The following is a 24,894-nucleotide window of genomic DNA, read 5'->3' as shown; positions in this document are numbered from 1 at the left end:
TGTATCGGGGTAGCCGTGTTAGTCTGTATCCACAAAAACAACAAGGAGTCCGGTGGCACCTTAAAGACTAACAGATTTATTTGGGCATAAGCTTTCTTGGGTAAAAAACCCACTTCTTCAGATGCATGGACCACGGGACTCCTTGTAGTCTTTCCATGGGATCTTGCCTACTGTGTCTCTGAGTTGGCTGAAATCTGCCTTTCTGAAGTCCAGTGTCCTCGTTTTGCTGTCGTCATGTCCTCATTTCCATGGGATCATGAATTCCATCAGATCATGATCACTTCCAAGTTTCCGTCGACCTTCATGTTCACAACTAATTCATCCCGGTTCGTCAAAATCAGATGTAGAATGGATGACCCCTTAGTTGTTTTCTTAACTTTCTGAATCAGAAAGTTGTCCCCTACACATGGTAAGAACTTGCCGGATGTATTATGTTTTGCTGTAATAGTCTTCCAAGAGATATCAGGGAAGTTAAAATCCCCCATTAATAATAGCTCATGTGTGGTTAGCTAATCTTACCAGCTACTTGCAGAACGACTCCTCCACTTCCTCTTCCTGATTTTGGAGGGGGGGGGTTTACAATAGATCCCCACCATAATATCGCTACTATTCTTTTCCCTTTTTACCCTCACCCAGAGACTCTCAGTAGGTCTGTCGCTCACTTCCTCTTGGACCTCGGAGCAAGTGTATACATTCTTGACGTACAGTGCAATGCCGCCTCCTTTTTTCCCATACCTGTCCTTCTGGAACAAGCGATATCCCTCAGTGCTGGTACTCCAATCATGGGAGATGTGCCACCAAGTCTCTGTAATGCCAATTAAGTCATAATTTTCTTCATATTATAGGACTTCCAGTTCATCCTGCTTGTTCCCCATACTCCTTGCATTTGTATACAGGCATCCAAGCTATTTTACAGACTGCCCTGTTGCTTTTCTTCTTGCCTTTTTAATGCAATGGTGGTTTCAAGTCCTTGTCCAGAAATTTGCCCCTTTTCCTTGTCTTCATTACTTGAGCCTAGATGTGCATTGGCTGGATTTTTGTCGCCACCCCTCATAGGACCTAGTTTAAAGCTCTCTTTATAAGGTTAGCCAGACGATGTCCAAAGATGCTCTTCCCAGTATTTGATAGATGGAGCCCCTTCCAACACGGTAATCCTCTTTCCTGGAACATCAACTCGTTGTCAAAAGCCAAAGTCTTTTTGCTGACGCCATCTGTGTAGACATGCATTTATTTCCAGGATTTGACGGTCCCAGCCGGGCCTTTTCCATGTGTGGAGAGCACAAATATAGCGTTTTCACTGAGGGAAGCTAGCAGAAACTCCTCAATGAGATTCTAGCATTACTCAGGGAGCTTAGCATACAACCTGCCAATTGGATCAACGGTCTTCAAGTCTTGTGAAAAGCAACTGGGAAGCACTGGATTTCCTGATGGCTGAGATTAACAATATCTTCCTATAGAGAGATAGGGTACTTTGCTTCACTTAATTTAAGTCATCAGGGATTTGCCCAAGGAACCACCATGTGTTGCTGCTATTAACTAATTTTTCCTTATCCAGTCAGACCATGAGAAAATTATAATCAGGCAACTGCAGTGCCCTTTGGAGCTCTCAGATTTCCTTCATTTATCTCAATCTATTTTTAGGCCTACGCATGATACAGACCACACTGGTCCTGTTGGTTGATGATCTCATGATGGTGGACAATGACCAGGTGTCCATGATGACTTTTCTTTATATGTGTTAGCAGCTTTTGATTCTAAGTAACCTTTAGTTCTGAACCGGTCTTGTTTCTTCCCTCTCAAGCAGTTCTACAGATTGTTTTTTGACATCTTTTATAGGTTTCCGCACGGCTCTATCCTGTGGCCCCCTCCAGTTTAACACACATGTGATGCTGCTAAGGGAAAGTATGACATAATATGCAGCCAAGACTACGAACATGCAAATGATATGAGCTGCTGTGTGTCACTCCCATAAGAACACAGAAGTCAGAGTCTGTACTTTAGCACGGTGCTCTGATACTGTGGTGATGAGGACCCTGTATAGCACCAAGATAGATGGATATAATGTCTAGTGAGAAATGCACTCTGGATGAGAGCAAACTGGCTGAAGGCTAATCTGGACAAGTTGGTGATGATGACTAGGGGTTGGGGGAAGGATCTCGAACATATGATAAGGAGAGTTCTGTCCTCTGTTTTGAGATCAGGAAGGTGCTGCCTTTTAATTAATTCACAATTTGTTCTGGGAATCCCAGTGATGTGAGAGACCAAAAGCATCTTTTTTATCTGCACTTTTGCAACTATTCCCCTTAAGTCTGGATCTTGACATCTCTATCCTTATTTTGGGTAACTCCAGGTTGGAGAACTGCAATGCTTTTTACTTGGGGCTAAATTTTAAGAGCATTCTGAATCTAGAAGTAATACAGAATGTAGCTGTTTCCCAGTTAGGCACTATTAGCTGCAAAGAAGATGCGTCATCCACAAAAACTGAACTGGCTTCCTAATAATTTTCACATATGGGTGAAGGAGCTGACATTGTTGTCACTATACGGTTAGAGTTTTAGATACCCAAGAGATTAGCCTGTGTTCCATGCATGCCAGATAAATTGTAGTTGGCTGAAGCATGAAAGATACAATTTTCCAAGAGAGACTAGTGAATCTGGGTGCCCCAATTTTGAGGTGTCCGTATTCAGGCACTCTGAGGGAGCTGGTTTTCAGAATGTGCTAAGCACCTGTCCTGTAATTATTAAGTCCCTTGATGGTATCACACTATTCAATTTGGAAAATTTAGCCCATTGCTTCATGGTGTTCTTATTAGAGGGATCTTCATTGTGGAATTTGTTTTCCCTGATATTCTGACACACTGACTTTCTGCAGGGAGTGGTTTGCTTTGTAGCGAGAAGGGAGTTTGTATGTAGAGATTTTTTCTTTGCATACTGTTTCTTTCCTTTTTGTTTAAGATAAACAACAATTTAAAATTATTTTTACATTTGTATATGCAGTGAATTATATAAGTTAAAAATAATTGACACTACAGCAAACTCCAGAACACTAACCAACTGTTAAATGGGAGAACAGCACTACATGCACAGAAATCTACTTAAAACCATCTCATTTCTCTAAAGAGAAAGAAAATTGGCTGTAGGATTTATATTGCTAGAAAACCAAGAGAGATTTCTTTCTGATGGAAAGATAAATACTGCATGGTAATATAACCAGCCACCACTCGTCTGCTATTAGATGAATAGAGGAGGAAGAAAATCTTTCTTAAGAAGTGTCAAATATAAGTAAACTTCTTTGACTAAGACCTTAATCAAGCCCTTTTAAGCAGCAGCTTAGCATTTTGTTTAGATCATTCTTTATATTCTGATTAAGAACCTATCTTATAGCAGATAAAAAGCACATTAAGAAATAGGGAAGATATGAGCACTCAGCTAGGTAATAGCCCAAACCTTAAACCTTTGTTGTTGTTGTTTTGTTTTTGTTACTACACCAGAATACTGTAATGATGATTGGAAAATGTATGGTCAAAATACCATGTTGCAGCCTTGCAGATCTCATCTGGTGGGACTGGCCAAAGCCTGTTTTGTAGATGCTGCAACATGATTGATTGAGTTGTGACATGCCCCTTCAAATTTCAATGTTGCTACTATGGTGCAACAGTGACAGATGCACACTGATAGGTTATCAGAAAAGGTTCTTTTGGACACAGGCTTGCTTTATGTTCCACTCTTACAGAAAAACAAAAATGGTGGATTAATTCTCTAATGGCGTTCCCCACTTTTCAAAGAGACTTTGTTGATGCAACTAATTTGCAGAACAAAGCTTCCCCAAGTTGAAAGCTAGAAAGAATTAGAAAATAGTGGCACTGCAATACTTGTTTGAAAGCAAAATGTAAACATTTAATTTGAAAACCAGAAAGCAGTAACCTGACCTGTGTGTATAAACAAAGTAAAAAACAAACACACACATTTGCATTTTAAAAGAGAAGATTTGAAAATCCATTCCTTCTCGTTTACTACTTGAGACTTGAGTTCAGGATTCTGTACATGTTCTGTAACCATTGATGATATTACCACCTGAAACAGGAATCCCAGCATTTTAGAGGGTTTTGTGAAGATACTAGCTATTACAGGGAACGTTCCAAATCTTGTATGCAAGACTTAGCAGATAAGTGACAGAGGAACTAATTTTGAAAAGCTTTGTGAATGTATTAAAAATACAATATAGTTTACCTTACCCGAACTTTGTTATTGATTTGGGATTATAAATGATTCTTTAAAACTAAAATCTTTCCAGTTCACCTTCAAAATTGAGTTTTGACACTACTGCCAGAAGAAACTTCCTGAGTGTGCACACAAAGCCAAGCCTCTCTATTCAAATGTACCGTAGGTCTTCAGAGCCCGTAACTCACTAATTGTTATGAGACAAAGTGATTGCCATCAGAAAAGTAACCTGGGTAAGGTTTGCATAAATGTACAAGCTCAAAATACCAGTTGTATCCCCTGGCACAGCAGGAACTTAATTTGAGGTTGATAAACCCTGATAACACCAAACTGCTGGAGACTGAATAGAAACTAGGTGTTGTGCTTTATACAAGTTACTGAAGAGATGACACTGTAAATACAATAAACCATCTTTCAGAGATTAAATATATGCAGATGGCATTCAAGAAGATTTCATGTGACAATATGGTAATAATTTATTCTAGAAATATACGTGGTGCTCCATAAAAGCAGAGTACAAATACCCTGTCGCGTGTGAATTAATCTAGTTTGAGGCACTAGAACTTATGCAAGAGCTAGGTATTATCATTACTATTATTACATATAAACATTTGTTATGCTTGAAATGGAAAGAGTATCTAATATACTATTTTTGGGACACATTCCAACAAATCAAACCTTAAATCCTAACTTCTCAGAAGAGAGGGTGAATGAACTTCTGAGAAGAGAGAATGAATGAGCTGCATTGCATATCTTGGGATGGAAAAGAAATGTTCAGCCTTTTGTTAATGAGGTCTGGAGAACTTAGTTTCCTGATCTCATAAAATTGGCTATGGTCACCTTTTATCAAAAGAGATGGTCCTATTAAGATCACGGAATTTCTCTCTCTTGAGCTCTGTTAAGATCTATAAATTGTATGTAATAGAGAACAGACATGATCAGTATTCACCAGTGATTGTATCAAGTGCTAGTAATAACTGATATTTTCCTCTGGAAGAATGAATTTCCTACGCAAGCTTGAGATACTTCATAATTCGAGCAACAGCCAATGATTGACCAAAAATTCATAGGCCCAGCAAAATACAGCTATTTCCATTTTTTACAATATAAAATAATAAAATACAATCAAGAACTCTGAAGTCTAAATACTAACCAAGAGAAAACTAGAACAATTTGAAGAAAATGAAAAAGTGGGTGTGTACTTCCTTCCTGTGCCAAGAAAAAAAAATGGAACTGATGGTTAGATGAACAGAGGCAGTATTTACTTAGTACCACTAAAAGCATGTGTGAAGCACACACAAAGGATCTTGTCTTGAAGTAAAATTTAACAACTAAGCAAGTTAGGAATAGCTCCCCAGAGACCATATGACCCTCCTATCCCCAGGAGTGTGAAGCCACACCTTTAAAGAAAATTATCCATCAAGAAAATGATTAATCAAAGAAAAGAAAAATCACAGGCTTCCAATCAGATTCAAGAAAACCCATCAGCCAATAGTTGTTGCAGATGTAATTGTTCTAAATCTATCAATAAACCTAAGCTGCTCCTTCATTGACTGCAAACACCAATTTTTTTCACAGAGGATTATAAGTTGATGTTCATGGTCTTACTTCTGCCATTAGGGTGATAAACAGTTTAAGCTACATCAGGATCTGACATGTAGATCAATTCTAGGTCCATAAAGAATCTATACAAGAGGTTTCCAGACAGGGATTTACTGCCCCCAGTTTTTATTCTCTTGCTGCTAAAATTACTTCTGTCAAACACTTACAAGAGTAAGAAAAAAGGTAAAAAAAAATTTCATGTAGTCCTGGAACAGTCTTTTTAAATTCAGAAACTTAAAGACGAACATGTTACTGCATTTAAAATTATGCTGAGCAGCATGTGGTATTTAGCTAAATAGCGATCCAAACCTATGATTTGCTCACTATCAAGCAGACAGCAATTTGAAACATTGAACTAAGCTGTCTAGATTTTCTCTAAGGGCAGTCACAGGCTTCCTGTTACCAGTGCCAAATTATATTAGACATTTAATTTTAAACCTCAGGTACTTAAATGTAAAACCTTACAACAGTAATAGTCATAAAGCAGTGGGGCATTCCATTTCAGAGAATGGATTTTTCTATTTTTTCCCCTTTAATTTAACCAGCACCTCCTGTTTTGTGGCTCTGCCCACTACAAAGTAATTTATCTAATTAGGAGATGTTCACAGCTGCTTAAAAGACTGAAGCCCCAGGAAACCAAAGGTCTGGATAGGAAGACTTTGAAAAGTTCTCGGGAGCCACACAAAGTATTAATTTAATGTGAAAAAAGGTGCAGAGAAAAATTGAATCCCAATATGTTATTTTGTCTACAATAAAACCATGTGACAATAAGCAGGCATATTCTCCAGTACATTGGCATTTGAATTCCAAAAGATGCTTAGCTTCTCCCTATCCCTGCTGCTTTCACAGCATTATCTTTTTATGATTCTAAAATTCAAAACCTTTTATTGGGGCAAAAAAGCTGAAATTAAAAAGGGTTTTTCATGTGTCAACTGCCAGCATAAAGGATAAGTTCTACAATCTAAGAGAAAGAGGGTACACTGATGGAGATGAATCATTTTTGAGTTTTTGAAGTAGTTTTATCGATCACAATAGTTAATGTTTATGTTGACATTTGTTTGTCTAAGACCTAGTGAAAAGAAGTTCTCCCAGTATTTTCAAAATGTAAAAGAGCAAAGCAGGAAATGATGCAAATATCACGTTTCTATCGTTATTTACTTCTCAGTCTTCCTGTATCCTTTGAGTAAATGGAGCACAGCTGACCCTGGTTGTTGTCTCTTATGATCCAGAAGTAATTACATATGATTGCCAAGTCATAAAACAGAATTAGATGTCCTTAATGTAAGAGGTATAAAATGTAGCTGGGTGTAGGAGAAAGGGAAGGCCTCTTTTTCATACCAGCATAGGTAACACACTCATGAATGCTGTAGGGCTTGCCCACATAAGAGACAAAAAGCTAAGATCAGCAGATACACCCAAAACAGCAACAGCTGTGTGCGTGTGTGCACGCACCACAAAATGTGTCCTTCTGAGACCCTTATAACTGTCACTATTTTAAGGAGTAGCCTCAAAAGCAGCAGTTTCTTTTTCTCTAATTCTCTTTCACGGTCACTTCATCCCATGTTGTTCACACCCTTCCTCCATTTACTCTGTTCAAGGTTCCCTTTGCTTTCCACTTTATGATTTCTCCATTCCATTACTTCCACCATACTTTTGTGGGCTCTCCATGGTGCTTCCCCTTGCCGCTCTTTCAAATACTAAAAATTTAGCACTTGCATAGTGCATTACTAACATTAATGGAATCTTCACAACTCCCTATGTGAGGCGAGTAGTATAGCCCCATTTTACAGATGGGACTACTAAGGCAGGAAGTGACTTGACCAAGGTCACAGACAGATTATGTGTTAGACCTAAGATTGGAATAAAGGACTCTCTTGTTCTCAATCCCATGTGTAGTCCACTGGACCACAGCACCTTTCATGCTATTCAGACATTCCCCCTTGAGGCCAAAGCCCACAATGTGTGCTTAGTAGAGGAACAAGCTCAACTGAAAACAGTCTGCTACAAGTTTGTAGGGAGCTTATAGCAGCTCAGGCAACACCTCTGACGCAACATCAAATTGGTCTGGGATCTTTTCAGAAATCAAGATATCAATGACAACTGTGATTTTGTTGGACAAATCACTATGACAAACTTGCAACCCTTGTGATTGGTCAGCAGTTTCAAGGCTCTCTTCACAAGAGAGATGGCTAGAAACGTCTTTAAGAAAGGAAACAGAGTAGTCCTGACATTTACAAATTCCTCCAATTGAGGTTATGGAGACAGTGGCTGTGGGATTCATTCCAAAGGCTGGCTCTGCCTACAGCTAGCCAATTACAACAATAAAAATAAAATAATAAATAGTTCAACACTTAAGACCACAAACAAAGGGAATAAGGGGATGAGAACTGTGTACCTTCATTCACAGATGCAGTGAAGATGTCTTGGAAGCTATGCACTTAGAAAACAACCCTGGCTTTGCTATGCTTTTAATAATTTTGGGCCTATGTGAAATTTCAGGTATGGAGTAGTTGACAACACAAGGCATCTCCTTCCTGGTGCAGTTACGTTCGCTGCTTCCACAGCACTCCTAGCCTTTCCATGCCACAGGAAGAGATGTTTTGTTAATTTATGTTCTTCTCCCCCCTTCTCATCCTTTTTGTTCTGTTTAAATGGTTGCAGCTTTGCTTGGGACAATGTACCTAGATGAGTGACATAAGTCCACACAGAAGAACTCTAGCAAAAAACCCAACTTGTCTCTTACCACTGCTGATGCCAGAGTTTGCAATGACTGTCGCCTCACTCCATTGGTCAGCACTGGAAACTGAGTAGGAACGCTGATGCATACCATCGGGGCGACTGTTGAAGGAGACTAGACTGATCCCACTTGCCATCTGAGACACAGACGTACTAGTAGTCACATTTCCTAGAAACAAACAAAAAAAAACCCCGTTACTATACAAGATAATGCTGATTCACATTAAGGAGAATAAATCTTACAGTACCACAGAGCAGAGATAGCACTAATTTCATTAATGTGGAGAACAGCAGCAGCACTTGAATGCAGTGTTCGCTAAACTTTTGGAAGCTGAGTTCCCCCGACCCTTTTCTAGAAAATGGAAATACTTGCAAGCCCCCAGTGCATCCCTGATATATGTTGTTAAAAGCCTACACATCTTAGTTTATATATCCTCTGCACTGCCCTAGCTAGTCCTTCCTACCCACCTCGTGGGCGTGTGCCTCACGCTTTGGGAAGTGTTGGCTTAGTGCATAAAAGACATGCTGAAAAAACCCAATCCTTAAAAACTAATAAGCATTAAGCAAACCATCCATTGTACCCTTACAAAAGCAAGTCCTGAAAATGTAACATGACCCTCTAAACATAACTCTAACATACGAAACGTGTAATAACTTCATCAAATGGAGACACTTCAAACCCTCTTATCCTAATTCAATTATTTTAATTGAGTATCCCCCCCCCCACCACTGAATAAAGCCAAAATTGAAAAATCTACAGTGCCAGTAAATAAACTGGTACTAGTAGCATAAAATCAACTATAAAACTATAAAACCCATCTTCCACAGACTTAACTATCACCAACCTGGAGGCAATACCAGGGGGCAAATGGGTTTAGTGCTTTCATGATCCATAAGGGCTGTGACAGATAATAGTTCAATAAAAAGTTTAATGGAGGAAATAGCTAAACAGTGATCTAGTTGAATCAAGTTTAGTGACAAAACAAAGAAAACCCTTTTCATGAACTTAGACTTCCAGTGGTCTCAGTCTATCTTTCCTGTTCTTGTGTTTGACATGCGCTAGAAATTTCACTCTGCAGTTTAGTTTTTAATCACATACTCCATTACTGATTTACAATTTACTGTTTAAACAAATTTAAAATATTTTTAAAGTGTTAGTTTGATTTTTGTAAGAATGTTCTAATAGCTGCAATCTCTTCATGGCAGACTTTACCAAAACACAGTGGACATTGTGAATCCATTGTTAAGGCTATCCTACAGTAGGGTTAAATGGCTTTAAGAATACTATTTTTAGAGACAGATTTAAAGCATTTAGTATTTTCATTCAAAGACAAAATAACTGGTAATGGTTTTCCAGCAGAGCTGAATTGGAAGCAAAGTCATCTAAACCTACACACAACGTACAGTTAGTAAAGTTTGTAAAGCACCTTGCAATTCTTTGCTACTGAAGACTCTCTATATTCTATGTGTACATACACACACTTTTAAGATACTTTCATACAAAAACTTTGCACTTCCATAGCACTTTCAATTCGACAACCATTGATGAGTTCAGAAACATTGGTGAATTAAGATTCAACACTCTTGTGAGGGAGTTTATTATTATCTACTATTATTTAACCTGTGGAAAAAGTGGGAAATGACCAAAGATCACAGAGGAAGACTGTAGCAGAGCGGGAAATAAAACCCAGATCTCCTGACTCCCAGTTCCATCATGACGACTTTTCCCAACAGCAGTGTTTTGAAAGAAAGAAGAGCTTTGTAAAATACTTTGTGCTAGATGACCTCCTGAGGTCCCTTCCAATCCTGATATTCTATGATTCTCATTAGAGTTTGTGAGATTGCCTCCCTGAGACCAAACACTATCTGTCTATGGTACTTGTATAACCTCCATTACTGTAAGATCTGAGCACCCCAATCTTTAATGAATTTGTCCTCAACATAACCAGGAGGTATTTTACAGATGGGGAACTGAGGCAGAGAGAGACTAAATATCTTCCCAAAGCCACATAGGAAGCCTATGGCAGAGCATGTATTTGAACCTGGTTCTCCTGAGTCCTGGGCCAGTACCTTTACCACTGGACTTCCTCTCTAATCCCTTTTTCTGAGCCATTCTTTTACGCATGTGACCTCCATAGTCTGATTGGCATCTATTACACTGGTCACAAGTTAAATCTACAACAGGTGAACACTTCTTTTGAGCCTGTTTGAACAACCAATTTAATGCATTTTACTAAGGCTAGTATCTGAACGTCCTGTGCCAGTGTTTTCTAAAGAGGCATTAGGAACACATGTAAAGTTCAGCAACGAAACCTTGCCCACAAAACAGCACATATGTGGTGAAGATTCAGATTAGAACCCCACCTCTTGACTGAAGTCTCATTAAAATACTGAATCAAGCACACACAGTTTTTTGCATTCTTTCCAATTAAATAAATACTTTTTCTCCAAATGAATCTCTCTGCGCACCAGCTCATGCTCTCTCTGATATAGTATCAGCACACTTTTCCTCCAGGTTTTATAGTCTGGGAAAAAAACTTGAGTCAGAAAGTTGCTAACGAGAAAAAAAATAAACACAACTATTGTGAAAGCTCCATTTTGGCTGACACATCAGGAACATCCAGAGCTGAAAGATGATTCTCTACAGTTTGAGGGAAAGAGCCAAACTCTGACTGTGAGCTGCAGAAGACTCCTATCCTACGCGGACCAGACACACAGGGACACATATACCAGAGAGACCAGACATGACTATTTGTGAATCACTTAGCTCATCATCACATTATTGTGCTATTATTTTGCAAATGTGGGGGAGCTGTAGAAAGGCTAAGCTGTATTGCTTTGTGTTTCTAATGGGGTCTCACAGAAATGTGTCCTTGCCCCAGTGCTATTACATAATTTATCAGTGATCACATATAAATCATTGCTGGTAAGGTATGCAGATAACACACATTAATGGAGTGGTAAATAATAAGGACAAATCAGTTCTATAGAGCGATCTGGATCACACGGTAAGTTGGGCTCACTTATGTTCTAATACAGCTAAATGGAAGGTCATATCTAGGAGGTTATGAAGTAAGTCACACTTATTGGAAAAGGGGCTGTATTTTGGAAACCAGTGAGTGACAAGGACGTACGGGTCATTGTGGATAGCCAGCTGAACATGAGCTCCCAGTATGATGTTGTGGCTAAAATGGCAAATACTATCCTTGGATGTATAAGCAGGGGAATACTGAGTAGATGTATGGAGATGTTATCACTGGGTACAGCATCGGTGAGACCTTTAAGGAATCCTGTGCCCAGACTTTTAAAAGAATGTTGCACACTGGAAAGGGTTCAGAAAAGAGCTACAAAAATGATCTGAGGTCTGGAAAACCCATTTTATAGTGAGACACTAAAGAAGCTCAATGTATACAAGAGAAAGTTAAGAGGCAACTTAACTTGAAGTCCATAAGAACCTATATGGCATGATTTATGCTAGTAGAGGGCTCTTTAATCTAGCTGACAAAGGCATAACACAAAATCCAATAGTTAGAAGCTGAAGCTAGACAAATTCAGACTAATAAGAGGACATTTCCCCCCCCCCCCCAAACAGAAAGGATAATAAACAATTGGAACAACTTACTAAGGGATGTGATGGATTCTACATCACTACATCTTTTCAATCAAGACAGAAAGTCACTCTAATAGATATGCTCTAGCTCAACCAGAAGTTACGGGCATGATGCAAAACCAACTTGGTGAAATTCTATGGCCTGTGTTATGTAGGAGGTCAGACTAGATGGTCACAATGACCTTTTCTGGCCTTAATAAGTAGGCATCTATAAAATGCACATTTCCTTTAAGGACTCCCTCAAAACTGATTTCAGAGTTTTTATATTTAAAGACTTCGGACACAGAAACTGATATGACACTTCAGATTGAACCCATATCTCAATCTCTTTGGAGAAGCAAAATAGCAGAAATTGATTGCTTGTAATTTGTATTCAGAGAACAACTACCCACTTTTCCAGTAGATGGGGTGATCTGCTAATGCTGATATTTCTGATACTACCCAGTTGTAAACGCTTGCGGATAGATGGGGACCCTAGACCATCCTACTCCCCAGTGTCCCAGTCTTGGGTTGTGAAGGGTTTGTTCTGACAAACTTTTCTGCCTTCCTGAGACTACTTCATTTCCTCTTCAAAACCAAAACAAACAGTAAAGTGCTTAACTAGCCTGCCCATAGCCAGAGTTCGTTGGAAATTTTCCCTTTCCCCCCAAGAAAGCTGCTATGATAGACCCTGATCCTACAAGCATACATGCACATGTGTAACTTTATTCATTCAAATAATCCCATTGGCTTCAAAGGGACTACTCGGATACAAAGTCACCAAAATGCACAACTGTTGGCAGGATTGTGGCCCTTAGTGAACATAGTCCTTTGTGATCTTTTCTTCACAGCAAAGTATAGTACAGGTGAGCCAATAGCCCAGCTGAAAACAGTTTCAAACTCACAAAAAGCGTACAGATCGGATGTTGGTCAAGAGCAAATGTTGCTGCTCATCTGGTCATACTATGGTGTCAAACAGTCTTAGTAGCTGACTTGTTCTGCTTTAATGTTCCCTGGCCTGGTGGTTGACTCTTGCATTCCGAGCATGGCACTCCAAGGTTTTCTGACCTGCCCACTGCCCTGTCTTCAGGCCAAAGCTAGGAGATATATGAGGTCACACATCTCAAAGAATAGACTACACTAAAGATATTTATTACTATATATAAGATTACACTAAAGATATTTAATATCCATGGCTTAAAAAGCCCATACTGCCTGTGGAAGCATGTGATATTATCATGCCTCCTAGCTGCTGAACTTGGGACATTAGATGTTGCACATTAGAAATTCTCCTCTCTCATATATGAAATAATGCCTAGTTTATAGCTTGTGTTAGGAGAGGACTACTGAGTGGGATAGCTGCTGATCCGAGTGGTAGGGTCACTAGAAATCTTTGTTTGTTTGTTTTGGAATCAGGTAAATTCTGTCATGGTATACCAATTTAGAAGCAGCTGGATGAACAAGTCAGGTCTTTTCACTTTTTCTTTCATCTGGAAACAAAACAATACTACCTGCACTTCCTTGATCTCAGAAACCACTTTTGTATCGCATTAAACTCTAAACTCCTTAACTATTTGCTCCTTATTAAAGTCCTCACACAACAAAATGGTACCTTCTCCCCATCCACATATCATTTTGTGTTCCCTTAATTTTAAGTTTGGACAATAGAGGAAGGTAAAGATTTTTACATGTATTATGTTTTATATTTTACTTGTTTTAAGCCTTGTTTAGAATGTTTACAGCATTTTTCTAGGCTTGTTCTCAACTTTCTACATTAATCTTAACTTCCCAATTAGGTTTATTGAGCAAAATCACCAATTCAAGGTGACAGATATTCACCGCAACAGAATGATCCTGCATTCCTGTTCACCGTGGCATCTATTTTAGCACCTTTAGAATACAATGGCTTTGGAAATGCATTATTTTTAGAAGCAGAATTAGATTTCCTATTGAGAAACTCCTCGAAAGACATCTCAAAGACCTTACAAGTGGCATCCAACATGCTGGACTGAAGAGTGATGCTATGTAAGCCCATTTTTAACCTTTAACTGTCCATTCTACTAGGCATAGAATGAGAGACAGAGTTATTTTTGATGAGTTCCTGTGCGATAATCTTCATAGCAGAGATAGAGAAGGAGAAAACTGGTATGTGAAAGAAAAGATGGAATGTTTTTGCGAGATCATGGAAAGATGGAAAACAATTATTGAACAACTTTGCTTGAATAACACATTGCCATCAGTCTGAATTGGGTGGCTGAGTGGGGGAGAGAGGGATATTTTGAATGTCAACATTTTCTGGCCGTTTAGCTAGATTTAGAACAAAAAGGCCCAGTCACATTCTAAACCTTGATGGGATACAAGAGCTAAACTTTACAGAGAATATCCATAACATGTTGATTCTTATATTGAAATTGCAGTGTTCAAAATTTTATATATTCCTTAAACTTATTTAGAAAAAATGATTTGGCCTGTGAAATTAGTTTCACCACAGAGAAAGTGAATTACTCAGGAGAATCATATAATTAATTCTGTCAATTCAGATTCATGAGGAATTTTGGATAGTTGGGAGCAAATATGGTAGGATCTGAGAAGCTAACTTCATGGTGATCCATAATGCAGCTTTGTTTTGTGGTCAATGATACAATTTATCAGCTTTGTGCTTGATTTTGCAACCAAATAGCTCCTTAATCCATCACAGGCATTAGTACAATTTTCAATCTTGTTTGAGGTCACTAAAATTTTTTAAATAAACCAAACTGCATAAAAGTCCCCATGTGGTCATTGACATATCAAAAAGGCTGATCTACATAAAAACTGAATAAGAGATAGAGAGTTTTCTCAAACATACTCTGACCAGACACAGGACCAATCCTTGAATGACTACCATATTTATTTGAACTTAAATATTTTTCCAATCTATTGCTCATTTTTCACTCCTCCTTCAGGTTAATTATAACATGCCCGGACTCTTTTATTCAGTCGTGTCAAGTTGACAACAATGCTATTATACTCGCATCCAAATGGAGCCTTGTTAATGCCAACTGCTGTTCTTATGGACTTGTTCTGCCACACAAAGCTTCAGGAAACACTCCTACTCATTTTTCTCCTCCAGGAGGCAAACTCCTCTTCCCACCTTCAAGAAGCAATATTTCTTTAATTTTACATGTCAGGATACAGAGCCAGTGGCAAGGAATCATAGCAGTCTCTTAGCAGACAAGCCAGCCAGCTCAAAATATGAAGCCAACAATGTTCACTGAGAAGTAGATTCTGCATATTATGGTAAGATATATGTTATGAAGCCTTTATATCTAAAAACCTTAGAAGCAAGGACTTGCTGCACTTTTACATCTGTCTCCCTCTCTGTCCCTCTCAATATATCAACATTAACATGAAATACATGGTCAACTACCTAGTCCATTCTGTGTTCTGAAAAAGTGCTTCTTCCAATACATCATATATGCATCAGCTGGTTGCTTAAGTTGATTAGCAGGGGGGCAGTTAAATTACTATGCTAATCCGTGTATTCTCAGCACTATTTCCTTGATATGGATATGTGTATATGCTTACTGGGAAGCCTTGATTAGTTCAAGCTTCAATGTGTCAAAGGCTCCAGTTTCTTTCCAAAGAATAATTTTAGCTGTACTCACAACCCTAAAGTGTAGGAGCTGATTTGAAAAGGTACTTACCTCTACCATATGCTATTTTTCTTTAAACAATTTGCATTTCAAAGTGAACATGGCATTTATATTTGAATGAATATCAGTATGTTGCCAGAACTGGTCTCAAATGAGCAAAAAAAGATGCTGGTTTCCTATTGAACAAAAATGTTTTCATCTACCAAAGCAGCATCAAAAGAAGAATTCCTCTTTCTAGCTGTAGACCGCTTTAGAACATTTAAAACTCTTTTCTGATATTATAAAATACCCTGTTATGATACAGTTTGCAGATCATTCAATTACACTTTCACAAACAATTAATCTCTTCAAAGACCACCACGATTAGAATTCAAGGCACATTCCCAATTTTAGTCAATGCTTAAAAAAATCACCTTTCAACAGAGAGAGATTTTTAATACGAGGCACTGGAAGATGCATGAGGAATGAAATTTGTGCTTTATTTACTCATTAAGCCAGTGTGGACAGCATCAAACTGCAAAGAGAGTTCAAAAGGTTTACTTGCCCATATGATAGGCCCAATGTAGATGGATGAAAATAGGGTACCATTGTTCCCATCAGTGTCTGTGTGAACAACTCATTAATGGGAAATAAACAGCTGGATTGTAGGGAGAATAGACCCCCCATTCACATGGCATACACTGCCTGATTAAATAGTCTTCACAAATATGTCACAAAATTGCTAGACCCTACAGAATTCAGTTGCATAATATTTAGAAATATCTTTAAAATATCACTAATGAAGATTTATCCAAACTCATGATTTCATGCCATTCAATGCCTATCTGGTACCACCTATTCAATTATAACCAGAGACGACAAAAATTGTACGTTATGAAAATTAGATACGAGTGAGGATAATAAAAGGTATTCTTATTCTGAAGCAGTCATTTGCTCTGCAGAAGTCTGTAGTTTGTTTGCACAATTTTAGTATCTACTGAAACACTAATGGTGAGTGCTCCTGTAACTCCTGTCTTTGTCCAATATATTTCATCTTAACAAAAAAATGTTATCATGAACCATCACTGGGCAGCACAGGTCATTTTAATGGACACGTCACTTCAAACTAAGCCTTCACCATCTGTTCCACCCACTAATTACAAAGGCAAAAAGAATATAATTCACAACTGTACCATAAAAAAGTGAGATACAGATCATTGAAATGCATGCAAGCGGCCTGCATTCATTGCAGTATGTGCATTTGTGACTTCCCACCATCCCCAAGGCAAACAACCGAGTTGTAAGAGGTTTTATTCAGGGTGCACCCAGTGTACTATTTTCAAAGTAAGAGGTGAATATATGATGCTAGAGTTGGGCAATCTACCATTATACATTTTTTTTTTGCAAGAAACTGTCTATAGATGAGACCAGGAGAGAGAGAGAGAGATTACAATAGCACAGAAGAAGACAGGGCATAGGGTGAGCTCTAGCACATTACTCGGCCTTCACTATATTCATGGTTTATTTGCGCTAAGCTCTTCGTGATCACTATGAGTTTCTCTTCCAAAAGGAAATAAACCTCTCAAGGCCAGAGGGCTCAGCTCCCCAGCTGTTAACACTAATGAAAAATACATTAGAGCAGAGGGTCAGGAAATCCTGACTCCCGGTATCAGAGGGTTAATTGTACCAAATCAGCTTGGGTGAATTTATGTTGCAAGATACTGCATATTCCTGAAATGCCCTCTAATTCATTAAACAGCCCTGCCAAGTAGATTAGACCACAGCTTGGCCCGCTGTGCTAAAATTGTGGCCAAAAATCTTCTGTATTTGGGGTTATTCTGGGGATGAGGGTGTAGAAGAGGAGAGTAGAAAGACACCACTTTTGTGAGAAGTGCTTTAAGCTCCCCCTTCTTTTAGCCTTCCATTGCCCTAACGAATCCAATTCCCAGAGCTATGCAGAAATCACCTTTGGCAGACTAACTTTTTGTGGGAGGCAAGTAATCTTCCAGCACCTTCCCATTTGTCTTGTGCTCTCTTCAGTGCCTACTAACATACATGTTGTGATGACCTTCCCTACAGCGATTGGAAACGCCCCTCAGGAATCTGACAACATGTCACCTAGGATCCCATCATAACTCTCTCAAAGAAGGTGCTTCTTCCCTTTCCCTGCTGGCCCAAGGGCAGAATTTGTGCCCAGTGCTGAAATCAAGATGCACCACTACTTCTTACTAACTGGACAGCATCTCCCCAAACCCATTCAGAATGAGTCAGTAAGAGGTGTGTGTGTGTGTGTGGGGGGGGGGGGGGGGGGGAGCGGAAGAGAGAAAGACTGTCTACTGCAAGGAGCATTGTCAGTTAGGCACCATGAGCAGGGACTAGAGCCAGATAGGTTATTGGCAGGGATTATTAATGGAGAAAGGCAAAAGAACATGTTTTCTTTACCTGTCTCCTTGCTATGAATTCCATTTGGACCCAGCTGCAATACCAGCCTACAATATGGCACCTCTGTTTTTTTCCTGGACCTTACTAGGGGCCTAAATAAACCTCCAATTCCCCCATCAAAATTCCCAGAACTCGTTTTCAATAATCCTCCAAGAGTTTTGTTTGGTTTATTTGTCTAATGCCGTTTTCTTAAGTGAATTATTTTGTGCGATTTCGATACAATTTTCTTTCATAGTCAATAATCACACCAATACAGTAATAAAAGCCTGAAGCCCTACAACCTCAGGCTGGGATCTCACTGGTAGACACAAGCTAAGTAGAGACAAGTTTAATGAATGGATGGGAGGACGCCAAGAAACTACTCTGGTGCTGCAGGAAGTGGCATTAATGATTCAATAGGAGGGCACGCTTTTCTTTCAACTCCAAATATGATTAGGGAAATTATGTTTTCACATGTGCCACCTTTCGGTCACACAGTAAAACCACAAACGCGTCCAACTGATTTTGTTCAAGATCCTGTGGCGCTTTTTGCAAAGTAAGGACATTTCTAGTTAAATCATCCTGACCAAAACCCAGTTTGCTCATATTATATTTCCTTTGCACTGTTTCCCTTTGCTATTCATTTTCTGAGCAAATTCTGTTCACTATTACTGTATGCTGTAACATCCCAGAGGTGGGTATGTACATTCTTTGGGAAGTTATTTGTGTGTGTTAAGTATTTGGGCCCAAATCATGACAACAGTTATATATGTGCTTAACACTACGCATGGGAGTAGTGACAATGAATTCAATAATGTTACATCAGTAAATTCAAAGAGAGTACAATTCCCATGTGTAAAGTTAAGAACATGTGGAAATATCTGCAGGCTTGGGGCCATAGTTTGTAAAGTGCTTTGGGATCTCTGTGAAGACTTATGGAAGTTGTTTAATAGTAACTAAACTGGAAAAAGGCATTACCTGTGCATTAAATAACCTCTAAATTGGACACAATGAACATATGACTTAAATGGGACAAAAACTAACGTCATACTTCCTGTACCAGTAAAATAGACTTCCCCAAATTCTCACCCATAATTGTGGGCCTAAAAATATTCATGCTTGGTGTACAAAGTAGATTATCATTATTAAAATATTTTCTAGACCATTTTAAACTAAAACAGAGAAACTTTCTTTCTAAAAGACAATAGCTACGATTTTGATGTTACATTTTTTTTATAGCTATTACCACTGTAACAGCAGCTCAGCGAATGCATGTCTGCAGTGTGAGCAGTTTTGATAAACAGCCTCTGCGGGCCACACAACGGGGATAATGTATCCTTAAGTACTGCCAATGAGCTGCCATTCTGCACAGCCAATTACTTCTGTGCGTCTGTCACTCAAAGGAAAAATGACTGAGCCCATTAGATCAAACCTTTGTCACTGTTCCTAATGCACTCTTAGGCCTCATTAATCTGAGGGAGCAGCAACACAGCCGCCGGTGCCTCATTGCCTCCCCCACAACAGGACCACGTGAATCCTCTCATCTCTCCCCCAAGTGCACCACGTTAATCAAGCTCTCCTTATTACCCCAGTCCCTGTCACGGCGGAGAGCGCTCTCTCTCTTAAATGCTCTCATTATGGCCCATCTTTAGAGCCGGCTGAGTGGAAAAAAAGAGAGCAAGAGAGAAAGAGAAGGGGAAAAAGCAAGTCCGATCACATTAATATTCATGACAATAATTAGTATTCTAGGTCACTGAATATTCATGCTATTAGTTTGGTTTTTTATGGGTTTGCTGGATGTCCTGATTGCTGGAGTGTGGAGGAAAACAGCATGGTTAGGACTTTAGATGTCAACGGCACTTCAATACTCCAAACACATTTGTGCATTTTTTTTCTCCTTTTGATAAATCAGCTTCAACCCCCTTGATGGCTTTAATATTTTAAAATCATTGGGGGAATAAAAGAGCTAGCAGTTTTGCAATGGTCTGAACATCCAACTGGTTAGTATTACAATATGTAATAGTCAAAACTCGACAAGATCCCATCAATGGGACTGGACAAATCTGTGATTTTAACCAGGATACAGTGCAAGAGTACAGTGAGGCATAAAAATCAGTCAGCTTGGAACAAATGCTGTCTCATCAGTAAATTATCTCATCTACTGTGGCACCTACATTCAGGTCCATGAAAGTTCAGAACATATTTCTAATGTTTGTCTTGCTAATTGTTATTAGACTTCAGCCCCATTTGTGAACTGGAGGAAGAAGGAATCCCAATCAAACCTCCTGCACGCTTAAAAACAAAGCAAGAAATTTGTGAATGAACACAAAAGTGTTTCATGCTGATTTAAAACCAAAACCCAAAAACATTTACTCAAGTAGCCCTGATATTTCCCTCCCTTTTCTATGAAGCACAGAATATTGAAAGCAAAAGTACAGGTCTGTCGCATCTTATGCGCATTTAACATGCGCAATTTCAACTTTACGCGGTTGGCAAAAACAAAACAAAACAGAGAGAAAAATAACAATTTTAATACTATACATGTAGTGCGGGCGATTTCGCCCGCCATTGAACTCAATGGAATTTTGGCTATACGCGGTTTTCGCTTTACGCGCTAACCGCGGAACGGAACCCCCGCGTAAGATGAGACAGACCTGTATGTTTATTTCTCTCTAATACTGGTGAGGGGCAAACAGTGTCATGAAGAGAACTGAAAAAATGACCTTGAGGGATCACCCTCTAGCAGGATGAAAGGGTAATCTCCAAGATATTTATTACTTGACTCTTTTTTGTGTGCAAAGTGACAAAAGTGACCATTTTTTTAATTTGTAGGATGGCTGCGTGTTGTTGGGCTATCAGCAACTGAATTAGCAACAGAAATAAAATGATCCATCTGAGAGTCTTTTGTAGAAACCCAATCAAAGCAAAAATAGACTTTGGTGATTAATGTTAAAATTTGAACAAAATTCCTCACAAGTCGCTGAGTTTACAGTCCGCAGTATAATCATATAATGTGTCCAAGTGAGAAAGAAAGGAGAGAAAACAGTTCAGGTTAACTGCATAATGCTGGCTAGAGTACTGGAATAGGCTAAAATAATTCACATTTACACTGTTGCTAATATAGCATATTGTAAGTGTTACACACTGTGTAAGAGTTATTTTAGATAAAAATTAGATGTTTCTTTAGAAAATATTCTTTCCTGCTCCTTTTTACACCCTTGTCAGCCAAACACTATCAAAATATATTTTAAAATGAAAATATTCAGTGTTAGAACAACAAGGAGTCTGGTGGCACCTTAAAGACTAGCAGATTTATTTGGGCATAAGCTTTCGTGAGTAAAAACCTCACTTCTTCGGATGCATAGTGTTAGAACAATACCCCAGCCCTCTGGGCCATTTACTTTCATTGCTGATCATTTATATCCAGAATAGATTAAAGAATTTAGGGACTGATCCTGAGAATATTTTACTACTTGGCCAGTGCTTACTGGCTTTGGTGCAAGTGCCTGATCATAAAATCTAAACCCACACAATACCTCCAATTTAAAACGGACCACACACACAAGTTAACCAAAGTCAATTAAAAGACTCACTGACTTCAGTCGGTTTTGGACCAGGTCGAAAATTAACAATACATATCTAAGACAGATAAATGACCTTATCCATGTATTATTAGGTTTTATATTACGTTTGCCCTGCGCCCGCCTCCACTTTTTTTTTTTAAATTGAGTACCACAATGCAATTTAGAGGCTATTGCCACTAATCTTCAGGTTTACTGTAATGAAATATTTTGTGGAAACTATATGCTGTGACACAGACCAGGCTGTATATTTCATTTCAGTTTAAAAGGAAGTAACTTTTAGTTGTAAGGAAAAACTATCACCATTAGAACCCAATGATGCCATATTAGATATTTAAAAAGTATATTACTCTAACTTAAAAATAAATTCTGTACTTAACAATTTTTAAATAATGTCTGGAAGGCAGTTCATTACAACTTAATCTGATTCTAAGCACTTCAGTGTACAATAAGATTACTTAATGGCCATTGCATAGCTTTGACAGATGATCAGGATTATTAACTGATATGAAACTCACATTTATGAGAACAGCATCTTTACATTTTTGCAACATGTCCAAAGTGTCACACATTGTTAGATGATAATAGTGTTTAACAAACTTAATGACAGCTGTGCAGCTAACAAACATTTTCGAATACTTCAGTGTTATTAAATGTACATACAATGGTGAATATATAGTACGAAGTCTTCTGTAACTAACAGCGTTAACCATTCAACAATTTATTGGTACAGTACACTTTTCTAGATGTGAACTTTCTACATCAGTGGCTCTAAATATGATGTGGTTTTGTTTGTTTGTAAGAGAAAATGGATGGCTCCTGGGACAAATCATCGGACACACAGATCACCAACTCATATCTAACCCTGGTCAGTGGTAACTGAAAACTGGACCGGTGAATCTGCTCCATTTGAAGTCACTGAGAGTTGTGCTAATAACTTCTATAAAAGGAGGGCTGTTCAGCAGCTGATGTAGCAGGTGGACACATGTCCGCATCTAGTATTGCTACCCCAGAATTGGCCCTTCTTTTGGCAGTATCGCTGGATACAGCGGAAGCTGAAGGGATTTGGAAATTACCCCCTGTAGAGGTAGTCCCAGGTCAGACTTGAGGCACACTGACTGGTCAGCATGGTGAAGCTGGTCTATTTTGTGCCTGTCACAAAATCTAAACAGAATTTCACTTCACCTTTAAAGTTAAATAAATAAAATGCTGTGTTTACTTAAGTTATATCCCACAACTTGGACTTGGAGTGCCATGACAGCAATACAACTTTTTTAAAGTGTGGTCTGAAGGAAATGAGCCTTGCTAATGCTAAGTAAAGTGAGAATTTGTACCATCCTCCTCTCTGCTCAACCTGGTGTGCAAGTAGCCTAGCCTGTGGGTAAGTCTGTGCAAACCCAATTCCCCAATTAAAACCTGCAGTTTGGATCATACGCATTGCAAACAAACTAACCTTGCAACTTGGGTTGGAAGACTATCTACAGCTTGAACCTCTACAGGGATCTTCCCACAAATAGCACTTCACTAAAAAAACAAACTCCTTCCCCTACTTCTTACCTTAGGGGTTGTCTACACAGTGCATTAGACTACATTACAGGGGTGTAAATTCTGGGGCATGCTAGCTATGTTACGTACTAACTGGCCTATATGGATCCTCCTGGTGTACACTAAAAGTTCCCTAGAATGCATTAATGTAATATTGTTTGAACTGGGTCTATATTAATGTGCGCTAGGGAATTTTAATACGCCCAGCATGGTCCACACTGGCCGCTTAGTGCGCACAAGAATTTAGACTCCGTTAGTGAAGACTATGCACTATATAGACAAGCCCTTAGATGTCTTCAGATAGGGTCCTAGGACTTGTTAGGAAGAGACAAGGGAAAGGAGATGGTTATTTTTCTTCGCCTCCAACAGGTGAGTCACCTGCCCTAATTAGAGATGTATTCCAGGTTAGGAGGGAAAAGCTTTTCTGCAATCAGTTTTACTGGTTCTGGAAAGGAAGTGATTGATAGTACTCAGAATTTTTTGTTTCATACCTTCACTAAGGTATTTATTTTCCCTCAGTAAGTTAGAGAGCCTCTAAAATTAGAGCTAAGTAAGGGGGGAATGGGAACTTGATATTTTGTTTTTAGGATGTTAATTTATTTTCCTGGCTTACCCTCCTAGATGCTGGGGACGTGGCAACAACCTGGCGGGAGGTAAAGATTATGGATAGTTACGTCGGTGCCCTTGGTGAAGCCTTTAAAGTCAGGAATACGGAAAGCCAGCAAAATAGTTCTGCTGGAACTGGGATACATGTCTCAAGGCAAGGCTAAACCTTTGTTCTCAAGCAGATCGGGCGAGGTGGAAAAACACTAAATCTTGTTTGAAGAAAATTTCAACATTGACTTAAGAGTTAAACACTTTTTTGCCCATGAAATCTATGCTGTACTTGCTATACATCATTTTACAAAGCCAATTTAACAGATGTAACTTCCAGGTGCTGTTTGGCTCACAAATTTTACATTATGGGGCTGCTGAGCCTCAATTACAACCTCACCACAATTAGCCTGTTTCCTTTTTTTACCACAAGACTACCTGTAGCAAAGCCATCCTGTAGTCCTTGGTCATGCTATTTAAAGAATGTATTTTTTATAAAGCTGGGACATTGCTCTCAGGAGGAGTCAGTGCATTCCCTTATCCTTAGGGACTGTTTTTGTACCGTCCTTGATATTGGGATGTTCTGGTACCACTTGATATCAGGATGTGTTTGCGTGAGTACTCTGTGACTAGCACTTCTTAGGAATGTGTATTTTTGCAATATCAGCCCTGTTCTTGCCAGGTTCTGTGAGTAGGTTCTACCTCATACCAGGCCTCTGATATAAGGGCTTATGTCTCAGGCTCTCTTCCTACGACACCGCCAGATGACACTCCACTCCCTAAAGAGCCCAAAATAGAATTTAGGATTCCAGATTCCCAAATTCTTTTGCTGTCTAGCAAACAGCTGTATAAGGCACAGGCAAAGCATATGTAGCATTCCCCTCTAGTGGCCTCTTCTCACAGAACACAATAGCCTATTACTGTTGTCGTTTACTCCTTTAGATTGAGCAGTAGAGGTCTGTGATGTGCATATTATGGTCCTGGATTAAAAT

At 39.0% G+C, this 24,894-nt stretch overlaps 1 protein-coding gene across 2 annotated transcripts in view; it reads right to left on the bottom strand.

Annotated features, from left to right (window-relative positions):
* Positions 1-24,894, bottom strand: part of LOC113406986 (arf-GAP with GTPase, ANK repeat and PH domain-containing protein 1) — a 636,559-nt gene that overhangs the window by 160,308 nt on the left and 451,357 nt on the right. For both annotated transcript variants that reach the window (XM_026653995.2, XM_026653996.2), the window contains one exon: positions 8,566-8,727. In XM_026653995.2, the coding sequence (XP_026509780.1) occupies positions 8,566-8,727 (162 nt within the window). The remainder of the gene's footprint in view (positions 1-8,565; positions 8,728-24,894) is intronic.

This window comes from Terrapene carolina, unplaced genomic scaffold, assembly GCF_002925995.2.
Source record: "Terrapene carolina triunguis isolate 2854851 unplaced genomic scaffold, T_m_triunguis-2.0 Scaffold175, whole genome shotgun sequence".
NCBI classification, from domain to species: Eukaryota; Metazoa; Chordata; order Testudines; family Emydidae; genus Terrapene; species Terrapene triunguis.
Note: the sequence above shows the minus strand (reverse complement) of the source record. Positions and strands in the feature narration are given on the sequence as shown.